The sequence below is a fragment of the Rhipicephalus sanguineus genome, chromosome 1, assembly GCF_013339695.2.
Source record: "Rhipicephalus sanguineus isolate Rsan-2018 chromosome 1, BIME_Rsan_1.4, whole genome shotgun sequence".
In the NCBI taxonomy this organism is placed as follows: domain Eukaryota; kingdom Metazoa; phylum Arthropoda; class Arachnida; order Ixodida; family Ixodidae; genus Rhipicephalus; species Rhipicephalus sanguineus.
In genome coordinates, this window is record NC_051176.1 from 95,375,976 (window position 1) to 95,397,239 (window position 21,264).

General features: G+C 46.6%; 1 protein-coding gene across 1 annotated transcript; it reads right to left on the reverse strand.

Annotated features, from left to right (window-relative positions):
• Positions 1–228: 228 nt before the first annotated feature.
• Positions 229–12,368, reverse strand: LOC119386255 (nose resistant to fluoxetine protein 6). Its single transcript, XM_037653587.2, has 3 exons — positions 12,260–12,368; positions 8,251–8,393; positions 229–595 (listed from the first exon to the last, which is right to left on the reverse strand). Exons 1-3 carry the CDS (start codon positions 12,297–12,299, stop codon positions 356–358), a joined length of 423 nt encoding a protein of 140 aa, XP_037509515.2. The 5' UTR covers positions 12,300–12,368; the 3' UTR covers positions 229–355.
• Between the last annotated feature and the right edge of the window lie 8,896 nt (positions 12,369–21,264).

Genomic DNA, 21,264 nt, shown 5'->3' on the forward strand with positions numbered 1-21,264 from the left:
CAGAAGTTTAAAAGTATCCAGGAAGTAGCCATGGAGCCAACCGAAAATTTTCACCGTCAAACGGGGTCGAAAACTAGCCAAATTGGCGCAAGGTAGCCACCAACGGCAACTCTGAGTGGCTGATCTTTGCCTATGCCAGAATCATGCCGAGCTCAAAGTATCACGATCGTTGACGATCCTATGTATATTACTTGTGAATGATATTGTCTGAATGATGGCATGTGTTGGCTATCCGCTGTTAAAACAGCTATATTTACTCCATTCAACCTTAAGCCAATTATTAAGCGGTTGCGCTCGCATATAAATAGACAACAAACGTTAGTTGTTTCTGCTTGAATAAGTTTCCGAGCTGAGATTACGCTTCTGTTGAGCAATTTTTCGATGTGCAATCATGAATAGATATAACAGGGATGTTTTCGGTGTCTTTTCCCAGAACTTGGTGCTGCTTTGGCTGTTCTTCCGTGGTGCCACCGCTTTTCCTGGTGTCCCGGAGAAACACCACCTTCTCCAGGTGCACCGTGGGAAGTTCGCAGGCTATCGATAGTATGAAGCTGAGGATGTAGCTCCACACAAGGACGATGAAACAGTTGGATACCTGCGCCATCGTGAAAAGGTTACATAAAACACTGGCCTCGCCTTCACGCGGTCGCTCGTTTCTACCATTTTTAAAGACGATAGTCTTTCTTGGGGAACTTAAACGCAGAAATTTTGGTCTGTCTTTCTGTTTGTCGGCACGTCCCTCGATTCAGCCACTCGGCCAAAGTTGAACCACTTGCCCAAGGGCCAGCCATCGTGAACGGCTGACTAGGTTCATACTTGTGTACATTGTTGATCAAAAAGCAAACATTACGCATATCTGAGGCGCAACATCACTGGGTAATTATTAGGTGGTGTGTTCCTTTAATAGAAAATACATAGATACGTAATTCTAGAGACCCTAGTTTCTTAAGCTGCGCTGAAAATGCGACTGCGCCGAAACTTGGCTTCCTCCGTGCCCTCTGCACGAGCTCATTGTTGCGTTTTGGTTTCGGTTCAGTATTGCACTGTACGAATGCCATGGGGCGCCGCTCTGGCATTCCTGCTTTACCCAGGCGACGTGAATATAAAAGAGTGTGTGGAGAGTACTCGTTGAGTGCGGACGTTTCTTCTGCTTCGGCGCTTCGCGCCAAACCGCGTGTTCAGGCTGGCTGGCGTCCCCGCCGGTCGCGTTGGTCACCGCCGGTCTTCGCCTGCTGCTGCGCCGGGACTACCAGCCCGCAACACAGCATTCACGTTTCCCGACGTATTGCCAGATGGCGTTCACATCTCACGCAGCGCCTCTTCTATCGTCTTTAGACGACATTTGCAGCGAAGCACGCAGATACGCGGCCAATTTTTTTAAATATGAGAACTTCAGCGCAAATCAGGACTGACCAGAAGGAAGAGATGAGACAACCACTGACACTGTGTTTGTCTTCCAAGCGTGTACCTGTGCTTGTCTACCATTTCTACCAAGTTACTGGATAGAGGAAATATGGTGCAGATGGAAAAACAGGAACTTTGTATGCTAGGAACTATGCGGGATATACGAGTTCCGCGGTGGACTACGTATCGATGTCTGGCTACATGAGGCTTTGATAGTTGATGCGTAAGTCAATTTTCGTTTAGAGAATGGATAGCATTAAACAAGGTCCTTGACATCGCATAGCACACAGTATGTGTCGCCATGTTACGAGCTGTCGAAGTTAAAAAGGAATGAAGAAATCCGAACTGCTATTTTGTATCGACTCCTTCCGCTCGATTCCATGCCTTTCATACGATAAACCTCTAGCGGCTTCCTTGTACTGTTGCTAACGTTCATGGAAAATCGCATAGCGATGATCTGGCGGGGTTGCAACAGGTCGATGTTCTGTCCGCTGGCTGTTTGAATAGCAAAACTTCGATGCGTCTTCATGCAGTTACACTAGCCATGGCGCTATCATCAACCCAACTTGCTTTAATGTTTAGTTCGTTTTAGAACAGATGTCAAATAAAAGGCAGATGGGACGGCTACCCTGGAAAAAAAACGTTAACGTGAGAAAAGGGGAAGGTTCACCGTGTTCCAGTGAGTCATTGTTTACGTAAACTCATTTATCCTAAACTGAGTTGTGAAGCTTAAATAAGTCAGCACATATCGTTAATACGACCAACCACCATTGTTCGAACACTCTACTCCCCTACGAAAAACTCTTGGGATTGTTATGACATGGCTCCAAGCGGGCTGGTTCATCTCTCTTCGCCGTTAGTAACGTGCAATTGTTCGCAAATTTCTTCTTTCCTCTCTTTTTTTTTTATTATAAACACCACGCAAGATAGAAAGAATGAATAAATTACGAGGCGTCGTCTTTAATACCAATGTCACAGGGACACCTTTTAATCGCGATTAGGGTGGATCCAGATTAGGGTCGATCCGGATCAAGTGCTGCTACACGGTCTCTTTGAATCGCGATCAAGCCATATCGGGATCAAGACGATCGCGATCTGCGCATCGTGATCTGGTTCCGTGATCGCGCTTTGGCTGACGTCTGCGCCAAAGTTTATCTGGATTAAGCTGTACCGTGTAGCAACGACCAACTTGTTATCACGATCAAGAAGTCCGATCCGGATCGGCCCTGATCACGATCAAAAGTGCCCGTGTGACACCGGCATAACAGACACCACAGCTATCTAAATGCACTCGTAAAAAGAAAAAGAGCAGGAATATGGGAAATGGAAGAAATTAGAACAAATCACACAACACACAGACATAGGGTGTCACAAATTAGCGGGTTATAAAGCGCGCGCGCAGCCGCTTTCAAACTGCTACGAGACAGAACGGCGCGAACCGCTCGCCAAGAAGCGCGAAAAGACGAAAAAACAAGCATCAAAAGACGCCGGCGCGCCGCATCCTCCTCACCCAATCGAGCCAGGCGCAGACGACGCGATCAAACGCCCGGCAAATCCTAGATGTTTCTGGAAGGAAGGGGGGACGCATCCGTGCGCGATGCCGCCGCGATTCGAACATACGAGAAAGCTCTCGCCCTTTCCCCAGGCTTAGCTGTACTGCACGCAGAAGAAACATCCCGACGCTTCTAGAACCCGGGGGAGAAGAGATAAAAGCGTGCAATCGGCGGTAGGGACAGGAGTGAGGGAGTCAGTCGAGAAGAAGTGAAGTCATTGAAGGAGTGGCCCGGTGATGGTGAAGTTATGCTACGTGTGGCTTCGTTAGCCAAAGAAGACGTGTTTATGATGGTGTGCGGTCGGCCGATCGTCAATTTGGAAGAATTGGATGACGACGCCGTGTGAGCCGTGACAAGTCACGACGACGGTTGAGCTACGACGATCAACGCTGGAGCTGGCGTGAGTGTTTCCGTGAAGAGAAGCATTCGATTACCGTTCAAGTATTGTGGACTGGATACGCCATTGTATATTCAGGACTTTAACGGTCATTGAATAGTTGTAATGCATGCGATTGCATTTGTAGCGTGTGATCTGTTTGTTTAGCTCCCGTTTTGTAAACACCATCTGAATTGTATTGTGAAGTTGTAACTGGTACCAGCCGAGTGCGCATGTGTTTGTATTATTTGTATTGCCTTAACTGAGAATATATTTCGTTTTCGTTTGTGTTGTCGACTCTCGGCTCTGACTCGGTCTTTGGACCACAACCGGCGTTCGCTGGCGCACCAAAGGACCAACTCTAAATTGTCCGCGCTTTCGTGGTGCGTTTTCGGAGGGCCTTGACGCCAGCCCTTAGAATCCGCCCGGCGATTGCCAACCCGATTAACGGGATCAGTGACAATTATTCTGGCGTCCGCGACAGGACCTTTTTGGTGCAAAAGTGTGTCCAAAGTAGGGAGAAAGAGCCTTGAGACGTTGATAGTGCTTGCGAACGATTTTTGAGTGTTGCACCGCGTTCTCGCTAACCTGTGTGCAGAGAGTGTACTGGTATTCGAAGTTAGGCAGAGGTATTGTGCACGCGGCTAGGTTTTGTTTGACGGGCATCATGGATCTCGAGAAGTTAGTTGCCCTTGGTGAGAAGATGGGTCTTTCTGGGGCCGAACTACGAAAGTGGGTGAGCCAAAAGGAAAAGGAGGCGGTTGAGAGGGCTAACAAAGAGAGAGAAGCAGAACTAGAGAAAGAGAGGTTGGCAGCTGAGAGGGTCAAGGAAGAGAAAGCAGCAGAGCTCGAAAGAGAGAGGCTAGCAGCTGAGAGGGAGAGAGCAGAAAGAGAGGCGCAGATGGCTGAGAGAGAAAGGCAACGGCAGCACGAATTGGAACTCGAACGGCTCCGTTTGCAGCAGCGCATAGAGACGCCCGTGCAAGCTAGAGTGGAGAGCAGTGAAAGGGAAGATCATAGCTTCCGTTTGAACCCAAGCAAACTGCTTGTGGCGTTTGATGAAAGGAAAGATGACCTTGATGCATACCTGCACAGGTTTGAGACGATAGCTAGAAGCCAAAATTGGCCGGAGCAGCAATGGGCAACGGCCTTGAGCACTTGTTTGAGTGGCGAAGCGCTCAGTGTGTACGGTAGGATGACACCTGCCGATGCAGCTAATTACACGAAGGTGAAAGCTGCTTTGCTGAAGCGATTTCGATTCACCGTGGAAGGCTTCCGTGATCGGTTCCGTACGGGAAAGCCAGCTGATGGCGAGACGGCAACGCAGTATGCCGCGCGGCTCAGCCATTATTTTGACAGGTGGATCGAACTTTCAGAGACGGCACAGGAGTACGGTGAGCTTAGAGAGCTTCTAATCAGAGAGCAATTTCTCACCAGTTGCCACCCGAGCCTGTCGCTGTATCTGAAAGAGAGGAAAGCTAAATCGCTTGACGACATGCTTGAGTTGGCCGATCAGTTCTTGGAAGCGCAAGGTGGCACGAATTTGGCCAAAGTAAAAAAGGAGGCTCACGAGGAGTCGAAGAAATCGGCACCTGAAGAAAACAAGCGTGCACCGGAGAGTGTTCCGCGATGCTTTCTGTGTAACCGCGTGGGTCATCGCGCTAACAGCTGTCAGACCAACTTCTCACGCCCCAGTGTGATGAAGTGTTTTAAATGTGGTCAGACTGGGCGCAAAGCAGACGCATGTCGAAGTGATGTGAGTAAAGTCCACCAAGCAGCTTGCGCGTATGCCCCGCCAAACGAGGAAACAGAAGCGATCAAAGATGAATTGGCCGAGGTGAAAAGCGGGAAGAAGATAGATTTCATTGGTGCTGCGGTGACAACAGACTCAACTAAAGGAATGCCGACACTTAAGGGGAAGGTTGATGGAAAGGATGCTACGGTATTAAGAGATAGTGGGTGCACCACTGTTATCGTACGAAGGAAATTGGTCCGAGAGATTGATTTCACAGGCAATACCCAACCGGTTCGCTTGCTTGATAGTTCCATTCGAATGCTTCCCGAAGCCAAGATTGATGTTGAGACCCCTTACTTCAGCGGGAGAGTTACTGCCCTGTGCATGGATAACCCCCTGTTTGACCTAATCGTGGGAAACATCGACGGAGCTCGAGGGCCATACGATCCTGAACGTTTGAGAGAAGCCCCGAAGATGGAGCCCTCGTCAGTTCGGGAACCGCAACAGAAAGGAACCGCGGAAGGGAATCCCATGAAGAATGCCGCCCGAGCTCGAATTGAGGTCGAGGTGTCACGGAATGTCAATGAGGAGGCACCAACGGTCGCTGTACCGCCCGTGAAGACGCGCCGAGCAGGTGACATTGCAACTGAGCGGCCACCATCATCTGCGGCTCAAAAGATGACGAAGGTGGTCGTCCAAGCAAAACACCACGGCGCGCAGAAGTTGGCGAAGCACCGCGAACGTTCTAACGAACGCGACCACGCCTTGCTAGCGTCGAATGTTTCGACGGCAGCAGAGACGCCCCCTCAGGCACCGTCAAATGGAACGGCTCGCAAGAAAAGGAAGAGGAACAAGAAGAGAGCGAGCGAGCACCGAAAGAAGGGGCGCAAGCGCGGCACGATTTAAACATTACAGGGTGTTGGAATTGAATTTGTTTGAAGTGTTTTGAGTTTGAAAGTGTTTGAAGTGTTATTATTCCCTGTGTCATGTGTGTATGGCTAGTGAGCCCGAGTGTCGGTTACTTAACATTATGTGTACAATGCTACTGATATAACTGTATAAGCGTTGTAAAGGAAGAGCTTTGTTTTGTGTGGTTGCATTGTTTTATATGAAATGTATGATGGCGTCTTGTACTTATGTACTTGAGTTTATCTTTTGTATGTCGTGACATTGAAATGCCCTGTGAATTGTATTGAGAGTTTTATTGTGAATGGGACGCGCATTGTGTGTGGACTGAGTTATGGACTCTGTATGTAGGACATTTTTGGATGTGTATGTGCGCGCTAATTTGTGTTGTTTGAATATTATGTGATAATATTCTTAAAGTGGGGGGCAGTGTCACAAATTAGCGGGTTATAAAGCGCGCGCGCAGCCGCTTTCAAACTGCTACGAGACAGAACGGCGCGAACCGCTCGCCAAGAAGCGCGAAAAGACGAAAAAACAAGCATCAAAAGACGCCGGCGCGCCGCATCCTCCTCACCCAATCGAGCCAGGCGCAGACGACGCGATCAAACGCCCGGCAAATCCTAGATGTTTCTGGAAGGAAGGGGGGACGCATCCGCGCGCGATGCCGCCGCGATTCGAACATACGAGAAAGCTCTCGCCCTTTCCCCAGGCTTAGCTGTACTGCACGCAGAAGAAACATCCCGACGCTTCTAGAACCCGGGGGAGAAGAGATAAAAGCGTGCAATCGGCGGTAGGGACAGGAGTGAGGGAGTCAGTCGAGAAGAAGTGAAGTCATTGAAGGGAGTGGCCCGGTGATGGTGAAGTTATGCTACGTGTGGCTTCGTTAGCCAAAGAAGACGTGTTTATGATGGTGTGCGGTCGGCCGATCGTCAATTTGGAAGAATTGGATGACGACGCCGTGTGAGCCGTGACAAGTCACGACGACGGTTGAGCTACGACGATCAACGCTGGAGCTGGCGTGAGTGTTTCCGTGAAGAGAAGCATTCGATTACCGTTCAAGTATTGTGGACTGGATACGCCATTGTATATTCAGGACTTTAACGGTCATTGAATAGTTGTAATGCATGCGATTGCATTTGTAGCGTGTGATCTGTTTGTTTAGCTCCCGTTGTGTAAACACCATCTGAATTGTATTGTGAAGTTGTAACTGGTACCAGCCGAGTGCGCATGTGTTTGTATTATTTGTATTGCCTTAACTGAGAATATATTTCGTTTTCGTTTGTGTTGTCGACTCTCGGCTCTGACTCGGTCTTTGGACCACAACCGGCGTTCGCTGGCGCACCAAAGGACCAACTCTAAATTGTCCGCGCTTTCGTGGTGCGTTTTCGGAGGGCCTTGACGCCAGCCCTTAGAATCCGCCCGGCGATTGCCAACCCGATTAACGGGATCAGTGACATAGGGCGATCACTAGTGACGAGAGTGAAGCCGCCTAGTGAAAAAAAAATACGCTTCCACCACAGAGGCGAAGCATTGCAACATTCAAATTCTGTTGTCTTACATTTGAAAATTGCTATATGATTAAGAGGCACGCCACAGTCGGGGGCTCCGGGTCAATTTTTGCCACCTCGGGCTTCCCAGTCCATTTCGGCGTGGGTGAAATACCTTATGGAGCCGCCGAGGCTGAGAACCAAACCTTCGCCTGCGAACTTAGCAGCGCTGCACCTTAGCTGTTACTGAGCTACCACGGCGGATAAAGTGAAGCGTTGATAACGACAGCATTCTATTAGATAATCATGCAAAGCAAGGCCCATAACTTTATGGGTCAACGTATGGTACTAAGAATTCGCTTACCAATTTAATAAATGAGCGCGATGTCGCGCGCGTACAAGTAAACACCAACATATCTCACTCAGTGACCGCCAACACTGGCCTTCACAACGACGTAACAGCGCAAACGTAAGTGAGGGAACGCATCGCGTTGCCTCCTGCTACTTTAAGACAACGCGACTTCGATGATTTCCGCGGAGACAACGCGCGCGAAGTGACGGCTCATTCATCATTCGCACACACCACCGCCTTGTATGACCGCCGCTACTGATGCGGGACCTTTTAACGACTGCCGCGTATTCTAGAGGACTATGCGCTCACTTCATGTTTTCTCATCTAATGAAAAAAAGAAGGTTGTGCGTGTATTTTCAGCATTTTGATATTTATTTGCGATGGTGTTTCGTTTCTTTATTGAGGCATGTTAGCAATAAACGCGCTCTTTGACTCACCAGTACGAAGTGGGAATAGAATCTGCGTTCTCTGCTTATACGGTGCATGAGGTGATAGAAAGGCACGTGTATGAGGTACACGCCGAAGGAGAGCCGTCCAAGCGGCACGAGTGCATTCCACGAGAGAAACCGGTTGACAAATCCTGCAGCGGAAAAATAATAGAAATATAGAAAAACGAGAATGAACAAACTAAATACGAAGAAATGAAAAATTAAACAGTAAAAATACGGTGGAAGCTTCAGTCCTTCACTCTTAAATTTGAAAACCTTCCAGAACTTTTTAGTTTTTCCCGTGAGCGCAGTGCTCAATGGTATGCCTCTAATGAGGCATTAAATGAATCGCAAATATTTAAAGATGTCAATTAGAGGTCGATAAACTGAAGAAAACACGTTAATCATATTAATCATTGTCGTTATTTTATCGTCAGCGCAGGACGAAGGCCTCTCCTTTCCATATTCAAATATCTTTGATTTGGCATCAGTTGACTCAGACGTTGTACTCGCACATTTCTTGACCCCCCAGGCGTTTGGTGTATCTCTTTGTACCCATATTTTTTTTTTATAATAACACAGAGAATTATCTCCCTCACAGCTGTCGTGACATGCTCAAATCATTTCTTCCTCTTCAATGTAACTATAGAATATAAGCTACGCAGTAGTTTTCGTGCATTCCACCGTGCCGTCTTCCGATCCATTAACGTCATTTTTTTTACTACTCCATAGCACTATGCATGGTCGTTAGGTTCTTCTCTTGCTTCGTTGTCATCCGCAAAATTTGGGCCTTGTGGATCATGACTGATAAACTAGATTACTCAGCAATTTCCAAGGGAAAACTTACACTGCTCGTCACGGATACGGTGTCCGTGCTATAGGCGTCTCAATTTATTACTTTGACAGCACCTAAGATTTCGTAACCGTGTTGCCCTTGCTGCGATGAATGGGCTCATTGTTGCCAAAGACGTTAACGTTTTTTCTCGTAGGCCTGCCTTATCATCCCTAGCTTTCAAATCGCCAATAATACGAAGGAAAATAACAGTATGCCCAAAATCACCAACACTTGTATTGAACGCGTTGCACTGCCGCAACGTGCATTTCATTCTCAGGCACGCTACCATGCAGTTGTGCTATGGCGCAAATTTTGTTCACATTAGCAATGTTTGTAACAATAACGTATAACAGCAACAACACCCGACAACAGGCTGACTAGTGGCAAACAGCAGCATATCAATGCATTCCTCAAATGTGCATAGCTCAGAACTGCGGGCACACTGAGAGTCACACACGGGAAAGGGGAACGTCGATACAGCCCGCCCAAACTTTCGGTGGAAGAGACTTGATGATTTGACAGTGAAGCTTGGAGGGATCACTGTAAAGCTTTGCTCCACGCACAACTCTGTGAGCGGTGGCTTCTGAGTGTGTATTTCAGATAGCAGAACAAGCAATACTGTAGAAGAATGCGCGACATTGCGTTTCGCGTTAGTATGCAAACGCAGCGTTCGGCGGCACAAAGGTTCATTATTAGGAGGAGGATCAGCCTTGAACATTGCGCATTCCACCATAAGGAAATACACGAGCAGTTAGGCTGTTGATGGAAAGCAGCGCTGGCTTAATAGTTTGCAAAAAAGCTGACTTTCAATAATGGTGTTATGAATCTGTAGCTACCATTCATATGTTTTAGAATATGTGTTCTACAGACTGTTTCACACAAGTATTCAAATCAACAATAAAATTCAATGTCACCATAAAACAGGCAAAAAAAAGCTAAATGAATTTTGATGAATCAAGTATACCTGAACGAAATGTATTCATAGGGTAAAGTGGTGAACCAGCTCGAAAAAAAATTGCTAAAGACTTCAGTCAAACAGCTGCACGTACAGAATATACTAAAAAATGTATACCTTTGAACTGAACAAATAAAAGCTGCTCAAGCATGACGTGTCAAAGAGTGCTAAAGCGTCTCCATGTGCAGTACTGCTCACTGTTAAAGGGTGCACTCGACAAGTGCAAGCCAAAATTATCCCGTCTGGCAAATGTATAGAAATAGCTAGCTGTCTAGGTGACTGGGTGTGGGTGGGAACGCTGTAACCACTCTACACCACTGTGCAGTCTATTGATGTGTCCGGTTATCGCTCTGTACTTGCAGGTACAAAAAGAGCCGAGTGGATATCACTCATTCTAGTGTTCACACCAACCTATACAAGCTCCGATGGGAACGCCCGTGCTGTTCTTATCAAAATGGTATGGTATGAAAATGGACTATCACATTTCGTCCACCTGCCTGGGTTTCTTTTTATCCTTTTGCATTTGACCGTTGTAACTGTTTACTGAATAAATATTCGTGTTATTGCTTGTCTTTACTTAGCCAACGCCGTTTCTTTATAGATGTGCTTTCAATGCTTTAAATACAGGTGAATATGTCATTGGAATGCTCCTTGATGTGTATATGTGCTTGGCCACACCGAGATTATACCGTATAGCAAACAATGATAATAAGAAAACATAAGGGAGAGAAGTCTAGAAGGCATGACGAATAGGAACAAAGCGTTCGTCGCTGAACTAATAATAAATGCCGGCGATCTCAGCTGAATGCTTTATGCAGTGTGGGTCGCTTACAAGATACCCCATGGCAGGCGCAGCGTAGCCTAAGTCGTTTTTGCGCCAGTGTACCCGATTCAACTAAGTAACTTTATACGGCGAGCACATAGGCTCTTAGTTCGAGTAATACCGACCGAGTGAGTTATTAAATATCAGCCTCACTCCTTCGGCAGCTCGTACTCTCTAATTCACGTGGTCCAACTGAGCCTTTTGTGAACCAGTTTGTGATTAGTGTAAAACCAGAACCATCTGCAAGTGTGTGATTGTGAATAATGTATAGAAACCTTTCATTCACGTCATTGCCTCATTTCACGAGAAAATAGGAAAATAGTTGAGTTTCCGGCTAATTGAAAATAGCTTAATTAGGCTAATTAATGTAATTATTCTGCTCAGTGCTGTCATTGTCAAGCGATTTCCAATCTAACCCGATCAATACCTAGCCAATACTCGTGATTCACAATGTTATCACGTGAACACTTCGTGCGTCGGCGTGTGAATGCACGTGTGCCAAGTCTAAGCCAGGATCAGGAGGTGCCGACCAGCTCTGCCCTGCCCCAGCCTTGCGCGGCTCAGGGCAAGCTACGCAAATGTTCATTTTTAGGGGCGAAGCTCCTTAAGGCGGCACCCGTTCGTCCCTCGTAGTCGTAGTCGTAGTGCGTAACCAGTCTTACGCTTTGACCTCCAAGGTGGTGCCGGTGGGAGATTTTTCCTGTGCGTTGTTGAACAATAAAAAATTCGTAGCGTGCGCGTTAACTAAAAGCCGAATTCTTCTGTCTCTCATTCCCCATTAGCAGCCATTGGCATGTTCCAGTAGGAAACGTTAGTAGAAGTAGAAGTGTAAGTGTTAGCTAAAAGCCGACTTCTTCTGTCTCTCATTCCCATTAGCAGCCATTGTTTACCTTCAAGGTAGTGCCTGGTGAGATTTCTCCTGTGCGTGATTAAACAATAAAAATTTTGTTCAAAACGCCGTTGATTGATGAATTAAACCAACGAAAGACGCCAGATGTTTTGTAATAGCAAAACGAAAGAACGCCAGATGTTTCTAAAGCAAAACGAAAAGACGCCAGCTGCTTAACGAAAGACGCCAGATGTTTTCTAAAGCAATGGTTTTCTAAACAATGAAAATTCACAGCGTACATGTAAAATTAAAGTGAGCTGCAAGTCGTCATAACACATAGAACCTTTAGTATAAACGCACCCGATCTCACGTCGGTGATGATGTACTGGGCAGAATTCACGGAAGATTCACGGTTTACCGATGAACCTCCTCAGCTTCGCCCACTCATCATCATTCACTCCGTGGATATGCTGTGATTTTTTTACTTTTGCTGCAGAAAACGCTGCAATCGCAACTTATGTTCAACATAAGGACCTTCGGGAAATTAGACAGATTGCTGTATGCATATTGTCTTACCTCCTCTACCTGTGGTGCAGGCGAACCAGATCCATGCCATGAAGACAGACCAGATGATGCGGTCGATAAATGCCGCCAACAATCGCTTAGTCTCGCTAGCCCGCTCGCCATTAAGGATCCACTCGTGCTTCATGAACACGCAGCCCAGGCCACAGGACAAGGCAATACACCATAATACAGCCTGGATAGTCTGCGTATACAAGCCACACAAAGTACACGATAAGAAAGAGAACCAAACAGAACCAATCTGTGTATACTGTTACGTTTCTTGATGCGTTTCACTCGTTTATGAGGGCGTACAACAGATAAGGTGAGCACCATAGCATTGGATATGTCCTAATCACAATGTTCTTCCTTGTCTTTTTGACATGGGTTCCACGAACCCTTGTCAGGATATGAGAGGTGCGAATGCTAGGTTCTGGAGTTTGGACATCCGTGTCGTGAACCTATAGCTAAAGCCTAACAACAACCTAGAAGCAACCAGATTAGATATCACAATCGTCCAGTTTCGCTGTTTCAAGGCTTGCGTGACTTAGTGCAAGGTTCGCCAAGTTTTTTTTTTTAATTTCGGGCAATAGCGGTTACGGACACCGGCGGAGGCGGCGCCGGTGGCAGACAACTACGCCTCCAAAATTGGCTGCTGTTGTGATCTTATAACAGCTTTCGCTGTAAAGGTATAAGACGCGTTTGTACCGCTTTCTGTAATCACGTTGATGACGAACCGCGAAGAAGGTTCGAGCTTGCGGTCGGATGCCTCGGCAAACACTGTCTATTCTTTCTTGAGACGAATTCGCGTGATTTTTTATTGTCGTCATCGCCGTGACGGGAATGACGCCAATGAAATTTTGGTGCAACCCGGCATAAAACACTTACGTGTGAAAAATACAGCAAAAATTCCAGGAATTATCGTGGTGCGAAGTATTGTGCGAATCTTTGTGTTACATGATGCGCACAATGTGTCCAGCTACCGAAGACCATTCGTCCGTTACAAAATCGAAACGCATCAAAAACCTCAATGCACTAGCTTGCACGTTGGGGATACTTACAGGTGTACTACTCTCGATGCAGTGCCCCGTTATAATTTTTTTTCAGGTGGCTTACGCAGCTGACGACGGCTTGATGGTCCAAGTAGTCTTGTACGGAGGCACGTTAAAAACATGGGGTCACCACCGCACGCATGCTACTTTCGTGCAAACAACAGCTACATTTGCTTACTCCGCGCTCTACGCGTGCAGATGATTGCACGGGCGTTGAGAGGCTCCCAGCCATAAATAAGGTGTCAATAACGCGCCGGTGCTCCCATCTGTGTCTTCAAGCAGAGGCTGGTTACTGCATCGGAGAGCCATGGTGGCTTGTGGTGGCAAATGGCCTAACGACGACGAAGGGCGGCGAACTGAGCGAGTACATGGGCCGAGCTCGTATACATCACAGTAAAAGCTCTTTTCCATGTACCTACATTCCAACAGGGCACATTAGAGCTACTGCTATATTAATGCGTAAGCGTTCTGTTTCCGGATGTACGGGGAAACAAAGCACGCATGTGTGTCACGACGTGATAGCATTCAGAAAGGCAAAAGCCAAGAGGGGAGTAGTAGTAGTAGCAGCACCAGCAGCAGCAGTAGCCGTAGTAGTAGTAGTAGTAGTATAGTAGTAGTAGTAGTAGTAGTAGTAGTAGTAGTAGTAGTAGTAGTAGTAGTAGTAGTAGTAGTAGTATAAACTTAAGAGCGTGTTGATGTGAGCTGGTTGGTACGGAGCCATTAGAATACACAGCGCTTAATGAACACAAACACATGGGGCGATAACGAGGACGAACGTTGGCTGTCGCGCCCGTCCTCGTTCTCGCCCCATGTGCTTGTGTTCATTAAGCGCTGTGTATTCTAATAGTAGTAGTAGTGGTGGTGGTTTTGAGAAGAGGATAGACACTTGTTTCGGCCACCCATATGGGAGCAATGCACACTGTCGTTGGGGGAGGTAAAAGGGAGTGAAAAAAGAGAGCGGAAAGGAGAGGCCATCTTGTCGAGAAATGATGACGCACAGCACCGAGCGTCAGGCCGGCGTCATCGAACGATGAGCAGCACGAAACTCTCTCTACATGTTTTATGTTTCCTGTTTGCCTATGTTGCATCTCATGCTTTTTCTGGTACAAATACTACACCGTGTGACTATTTCTAATTGTATATTTCTGTTTTTTTCCCCAAGCATCCCTGTGTTTTTTTATTATTATCTTTCGTTTTTGTATGTTTTATATAATGGCGATGAACACTCGCAACTAATGTTTAATTGTATGTTGAACATTACGATTGTTGTCTGTATATTTCCATATTACAAATAATCTTTTATTATTGCTCTATGTGTTACGCTATTTTGCAGACGCACTTTTTTTTTATTTATTTTTAAATCCTATTATTTGTATCCTGCAAAGTGCTCATGAGGGCCTGCATGCCTCACTGCATTTGGGGCGAAAAGGCCCTTTGTCAGGCTTTTAAGCCTTTCGCATTCGCTCCATTTTCTGTTCTTGCACAGAAAGAAAGAAAGAAAGAAAGAAAGAAAGAAAGAAAGAAAGAAAGAAAGAAAGAAAGAAAGAAAGAAAGAAAGAAAGAAAGAAAGAAAGAAAGAAAATGCGACGAACTTTTCATGCAAACGAGTGGTCAAACATAACTGCTTTTAAAGCATGCGTCCTTCGCGTTTCCAAATGCCTGGCGAAAACAAGCATCTTGTGCAAAAAAAAAAAAATGAAGCGAAAAAACTTAGCCCGGCGTAGCGCATCCTAGATTTCAAACTACGCAGGCCTGAAACCGAAAGTGTCATAGCTGAGGATTTCTCCGCTTAGTGTGCTGCAAGGCACTTATTAAGAAAGGGAAGTAGACATTTGGCCATTCGGCTGCATGGCTTTATGACAGAGTCCCCCCTTTCCTTTCTTTGTGGCGAGAGCCTAGCAAAGTACAGTTCACAGAGAAAGAAAGTAGGCCAGATGCATCGAACTAAGCGTACTGATACGCGTATGCTACCAAACAGAACCGCCACTGTTCCACAAAGTTCACACTGAGCTCATTTCTCAAATAGTTCCTCACTTAAAAAATGCCAGCGTATGCCAGCAACCCTGGCCACTTGCACTCCATTCGTAACGACTGCCCTTTAACTTTATATTCGCTTTATGGAAGTGCGTATTCAATATCACGTGTAATCACAGTGTAATGACTGCGCTCACTCACGTGGACCCAGCGTAGCTGCGCAGCACCAAGCCTTAACCTGCATAACGAAAAATTTCAGGCAGAAGCAACTGAGTTCATACTCTATGCATATGCGAGGACATATGGACCCCACCTCATATTACACGAAACACACACGTTTTAATGCGTCAGCATTATTTGGCTGTGTTTCCGGCGAAAAGCGTGCACGTCTGTCACAACGAGAAAACACTACCAGAAACAGTTGGGGAAAAAGAACAAAAAGAAAGTAGGCATCTACAGTTGCCGCAACAAACAACTCTAACCAGAAAGTCGGCGCAAAAAGAAAGCAGCACAACACAAATTCCGTAACGTGTAATCATACCATACAGTCGTCGTAATAAGTAACTATATTATACAGTCGGCGCAACAGGTGCACGTACCTCACCACCGAAGAAGAAAGAAAACAGGGCAGTGCTGTCTTACTTTCATACAACAAATCGGCGCAGAAAGTAGGCCACTACAGTTCCCCCTATAAGTAATGATAACACACGGGCTATCGTTGCTTATGTAGCGGCTAATGTCAGCTAGGGCAGGCTAAATAATGACTAAAACCGGCTCGTTTACGGTGCAAGACGGCTAGTGTTGGTCAGTGCTCCCACTTGTTGGTTATGTGACCCAATACTAAATAATGCTTGCTGACTACTGAACAATCCTCCAGTAAGTAGTTTATGCGGCAATTTTCTTTTCTGTCTTATACCAAGCATTCATACGAGCGCAGCCTCGAGTTGGCTGTCAGCAAAGAAAGGTTGGATTACTCGCCTTGGAGATATTGATCTTGTCGTACTTCTCAACCAAAATGAAAGTCACGCATCCTGAGAAGAAACACACGGCGTGGTAGAATGGAAGTTCGTAGTAGTACTTTGTCGTGTCAAGTGTGACTCTGCCAGAAAGAAATGAAAAGAAAAAAGAAACGCATTCAATGCACGAGCTGGAGTCTCTCTAAAGTGAACTTTCCTAAAGGCTTGAATTAGATGTTGACTACTGATTATCTTTCGTACAGTATTTGTAGCATACCGGTTACTTTTGAGCACGGCAAGATGGCAGCGGGTGCGGAGAACCCCGTGGCACGCCTAACGCGACCGGCGACTACACTGCCTCTGAGCTCGGCCAGCTTTTCTATGACACTGTAAGGAGGATCGGTTCACGTTATTAGGTGATAAACTGGATAAAAATATGCCCTTGAAGGCGTAGTTCACTGCAGTTAGGATATTTGGGCACCGTTTGATGCTTGCCTGCGTAATAGCGCAGAGAACAGAGCCGTTTACGGTTGCATCTTTTGGAGTAGCACACGTGGGGCTACATGTGTCAACAAATTATTTACGTTACTCTTGTCCTCCGTACCAGTCAATTGAAAGAGAAAATCAGTAGCGACAACAACAGGCAAATATAAAAGGAGAGCGTTCGCCAAGAACGATTTAAAAAATGAATGGCCGGTGGACTGAGCTCTGCTTTCGATATTAATAGACCGCTACGCATATATCGCACCTGTGAGAGATGATATGCCTATCAGGAGCAAAAGTCAACAATTGTGACATTCTTAGCATACCTGTTCTTGAAAAGCCTCGTCAGCAGAAAACGAAATGTCAAAACGAAACTCTAATAATAAATTTGAAAATTTTAATGTTGATGTTCGATCGCTCCGCATATATGAGTACCACTGAAAAAAAGTCACAGTTTTGCCGCAATGGCGAAGCAATGAATGTGGTAGCAACACATTACAATGTCACACGAAGAACGGCAAGCAGCTCAGTACTTGCAACACGCCGCTCGAGTGCAAAGGAGTGGCGACAAGAACATACACAGGACGACCGCGAACTAACAACGGTCACAGCTCGACAATTGCAGCGCACTGCTGAAACACAAGGAAGGACACTCGAAAAGAACGCACAGGTACACACAAGAGGAGCGCGAACTAACTGTTGCGGTTGTTACTTCTTCGTGTTTGAGCAGCGCGCTACAACCCAACGCTTTAGACTTCTTTTTCTTTAAAATTGCGGCGCGTGGAGTGACCCCTCTGCGTCTTCTCCCACGCGGTGGCGTTAGACGCATCGTTTACTCGGCGTTCCACATCGTCAGTGGCTACAGAAAGGGGCCATTTTTTAGTGCGCGACTACACATGCTGAAGCACCTCCGAGCTCTGCGTGCCGTTAGCGTTAAATGGTGTATATAAATAGCTCACCGTTGTTATGCTAAAACCCAGCGCAATCCAACTGATTTCAACCATATGTAGTTATAACCTGAATCACTGCGCTGTAGTTAAATTAAGATGCTTTCGTGGCATCGTAATCAATGTGACTTGTTTGTTATTCGAGCTGAGTGACGCGTTCTGTGAGCTCTGGTAATGCTGTCGGCGTCGAAGATTGGGACGCTACAGCACGGAGCACGAAAGTGCAGGCGCAGCCTACTTCCACATCAAGGTGAACGCCTGCTCGCATCTCGATGTCGGGCTCAACTCGTGCCAACGTGTGGCTAACACATATGCCAAAGCATGCGGTGTTGGATCGGATTTTGGATCAGTACCAACACGCCTAGATTGCGCGAGACGTTGCCTGCCATGTGCATAGCTCGGCATACTCATGAGTACACTCACTCCCACTCACTTGAAAGGCGTTAATGTGAATATGTGTGAGTGACCAGGTGTGTAGGTAGGCGTGAGTATGAACGTGAGTACTCATGAGTGTGAGTAGACAGGATTATTAACGCGAGTGAGTGCTCATGAGTGTGAGTTGGCGTGAGTAGGACGTTACTGTGCACCGATGAGTGGAAGCGTGAGTATGAATGTGAGTGAGTACTCATGAATGTGAGTGGGCATGGGTATGAACACTCGTGAGTACGGATGTGTGTGAGTAGACGTGAGTATGTACTGTCGGCCGCAAAAGTTTGCGTGATCTGCAGCGCGTGGCGGAGCGACGGAAAACTGCATTGCTGCGTCACCTACCGTGATGCGGCGGGTGTTGAGGCTATCAGCCTCGGCGATTAGCGACGGCGCGTTTAGACAACGTGCCGTTGCCGAATCTAATCGCGGAGGCTGAGGCCGATAGCCTCAACACCCGCCGCATCACGGTAGGTGACGCAGCAGTGCAGTTTTCCGCCGCTCGGCCACGCGCTGCACATCCCGCAAACTTCTGCGGCCAACAGTACGTGAACGTGAGTGAGTGCCTTTGTTTGAGTTCACGTGAGCGCGACCGTGAGCGCCATGAGTGTGAGTACAAGTTATTATAAACGTGAGTGTCTATGAAAGTGAGAAGTGAGTAAAAATGTGAGTGTGAGTGGATGCGAGTATGATCGTGAGTGCCTAGGAATGGCACTCACGATCAAGGGGGATGTTGGCCACATGGCGCTGCTTGTTGTGGTTAAGCTTTTGGTATCTGCTGTATGATTTACCAGGCTACAATTTCGCTAGACCCAGATTTGTAACGCTGGTGAATTTGTCAGAGCTGAGCCAAAGCAAAGTAGTCGCTATGGACCTGATGAGATTTACGAGGAATAGCCTGTTGATGTTGTGTTGGGAGCTCGATGTAGAGGTTGACGAAGATTTGCCTGCATGTCTAATCCGTGAAGTAATAGTCGAAAGCAACAATAACAAGCAGGATATTGAGCACTTCGGGAACATAATCTTAATTGAACAGGAAGAGAGAGAGAAGGAGAAAGAAGAGGGAATAGAGAGGGCAAATAAGGGAAAAAACATAGGAAGAGGATGCAAGCATTAGACGAGGAGAGTAAAAGTGGAACGCGGGTTAGATACAGAGCAGTGGAGTTGTTAATCTGTAGATGTAGCGCACGAAAGGTGCATAGAACTGTCGAGTACGGTGCTGTTTAAAACCAAAGAGAAGGCTAGCACGTGTGAAGGTAGCAGCAAGTTCAAGAATGAACTCAGGTTGGCAGCTGCGAAAGATGCTTCGCTAAGATGAGAGGCCGCCGAAGGCCAGAATAAGTGCGACGAGGTGCTGTGCCAAGGAGCAGGATGAGGAGGAGGAGGAGAAGAAGAAAAACGGAAAGACAGGGAGGTTAGCCAGTTCTCAGACCGGCTGGTTACCCTGTGCTGGGGAAAGGGGAAGGGGGAGTGAAAGATGATAGAAAAGAGATGTTACAAAAAAGAAGAAAAAAAAGAACAATAGTACGATAAACGACACTCCTTAAAGTCTGTCTATGAGACTAGTTTTGCGCAAAAAGCGCAATAACGCTTTCAGAGCTTTCTGTGCCGAGGATGGTTTCGGCCAGTGTCCTAAGATCTTTTCCTCCGACAGTGGACGATTGTCAAGTCTATTTAACACTTTGGGCAGTTCTTCTCTTGGTGCACTGAAGCAAGAACACTCACAGAGAAGATGGGCGATTGTCTCCTCGCAGGTACAGTTATCACATGTCCGGCTGCTGGCCATTCCAATTCGAAATGAGTAGGCCTTCGCGAAGGCCACCCCGAGCCAAAGGCGGCACAGGAGCGTCTCCTCAGCTCTATACTCGGCGACAACTTATCTTGGCATTGGAGCGAAGGCTACGGCGGCGGGGCATCCGCACATTTGTGTTACTACGCAAGTAGTTCGGCATCTTGCAGCCGGTTCCAGTTCCAGTTTCGGTTTCGCTTGCTCGCATCGCTAGAGCGTTTAGCAGCATGTATACATGCAGAATGGGGCCATAGTGACATTGTGATCAGTGTGCGTAGATGAACCTACCTACTGTACTGTATATTGTCACGGGTTTGTTACTTTAACGAAGGCAGCAGTGGGCGTGTCGAAGATGAAACTCTTTACAAGGTCAATCTTTATTTGGCCGAACTTGTGGGCGGGAAACGAGTCAGTCAGAGCGTCGTCCGTCAATAATTTTGACAAGTGGTAAAGCGTGTCGGCTTTTATACATGTTCTATCGAATGTTCCAGCGCTATCGCTGGTGGCCACGTAAACTCTAGACTATTCGCGTACCGCGCGCAATCTTAACGCAAAGATATAAAACAATCGTGACGCTCCTGGAACATCGCATCGCGGTCTGCGCGGAGCATTCCAAACAGTCTTTGCGGGTGAAGCCCGAAGACAACAAAATAGGACGCATGGCTATATGATGAACGCCGCCAAGCGCACACCGCAGCCTGAATACGGTGTTTGCTCGATTGTAACGCGAGGGCGACTTTAGTAGCAGAAATTTGGAAAAAAAGCTCGCATTGCATTCGAATAAATACGGAATGCAAGTACCATGATGCCGCTGAATTGAGCTTAGATTTAAAGAGAGCTCACGCTTAATTAAAAAGAGAGTGACGCAGATTATTTTTTCAAGCTTCGCTGGTCACACACCTTCACAGAGCATAACGGCCACCGATGTTTTTTCATCTGTATATGCAGTATGTAACAGGTATTGTCCATAATTTCGATTGTCACTGGTAGAAAAAAATAAAGCATAAAAAACCGTTAATATCTTTTATTGCATTGCATCCAGGCGTCATATGAAAGAGCGCGAAAGCAAAAGGCAAGTAATATATTTTACGGCACAAGAAGGCACATCGCGGACAAAAAGACCAAAAGTTCTTGTTGCTCTAAATCAGGATTTTCCAGAACCTTCGTTAACAAATCAGTCTTTTCTAATTCACAAATCGCTTTACATTTTTCAAATTAATCATTATATCCGACAACAAAGCATTTCCACATAGGCTTTCAAGCGCAAATAAGAAAGCTTTTCCGCGGTGGAGAATACAATATTTTGGGCACTCTGTGTCAACATATTGTTTTGCACTTATGGCACAGAACGTGATAACCATACCAACTTTTTGCGGACACTGATAACACTAGT

Bases quoted from the DNA above. Each gene is read 5' to 3' on its own strand.
- LOC119386255 (XM_037653587.2), bottom strand. From the start codon at position 12,299: ATGGCATGGATCTGGTTCGCCTGCACCACAGGTAGAGGAG. The intron at 8,394-12,259 runs GTAAGACAATAT...TTTCCGCTGCAG, and splicing joins CTGCACCACAGGTAGAGGAG to GATTTGTCAACCGGTTTCTC. The intron at 596-8,250 runs GTGAGTCAAAGA...ACGATGGCGCAG, and splicing joins TCTATTCCCACTTCGTACTG to GTATCCAACTGTTTCATCGT.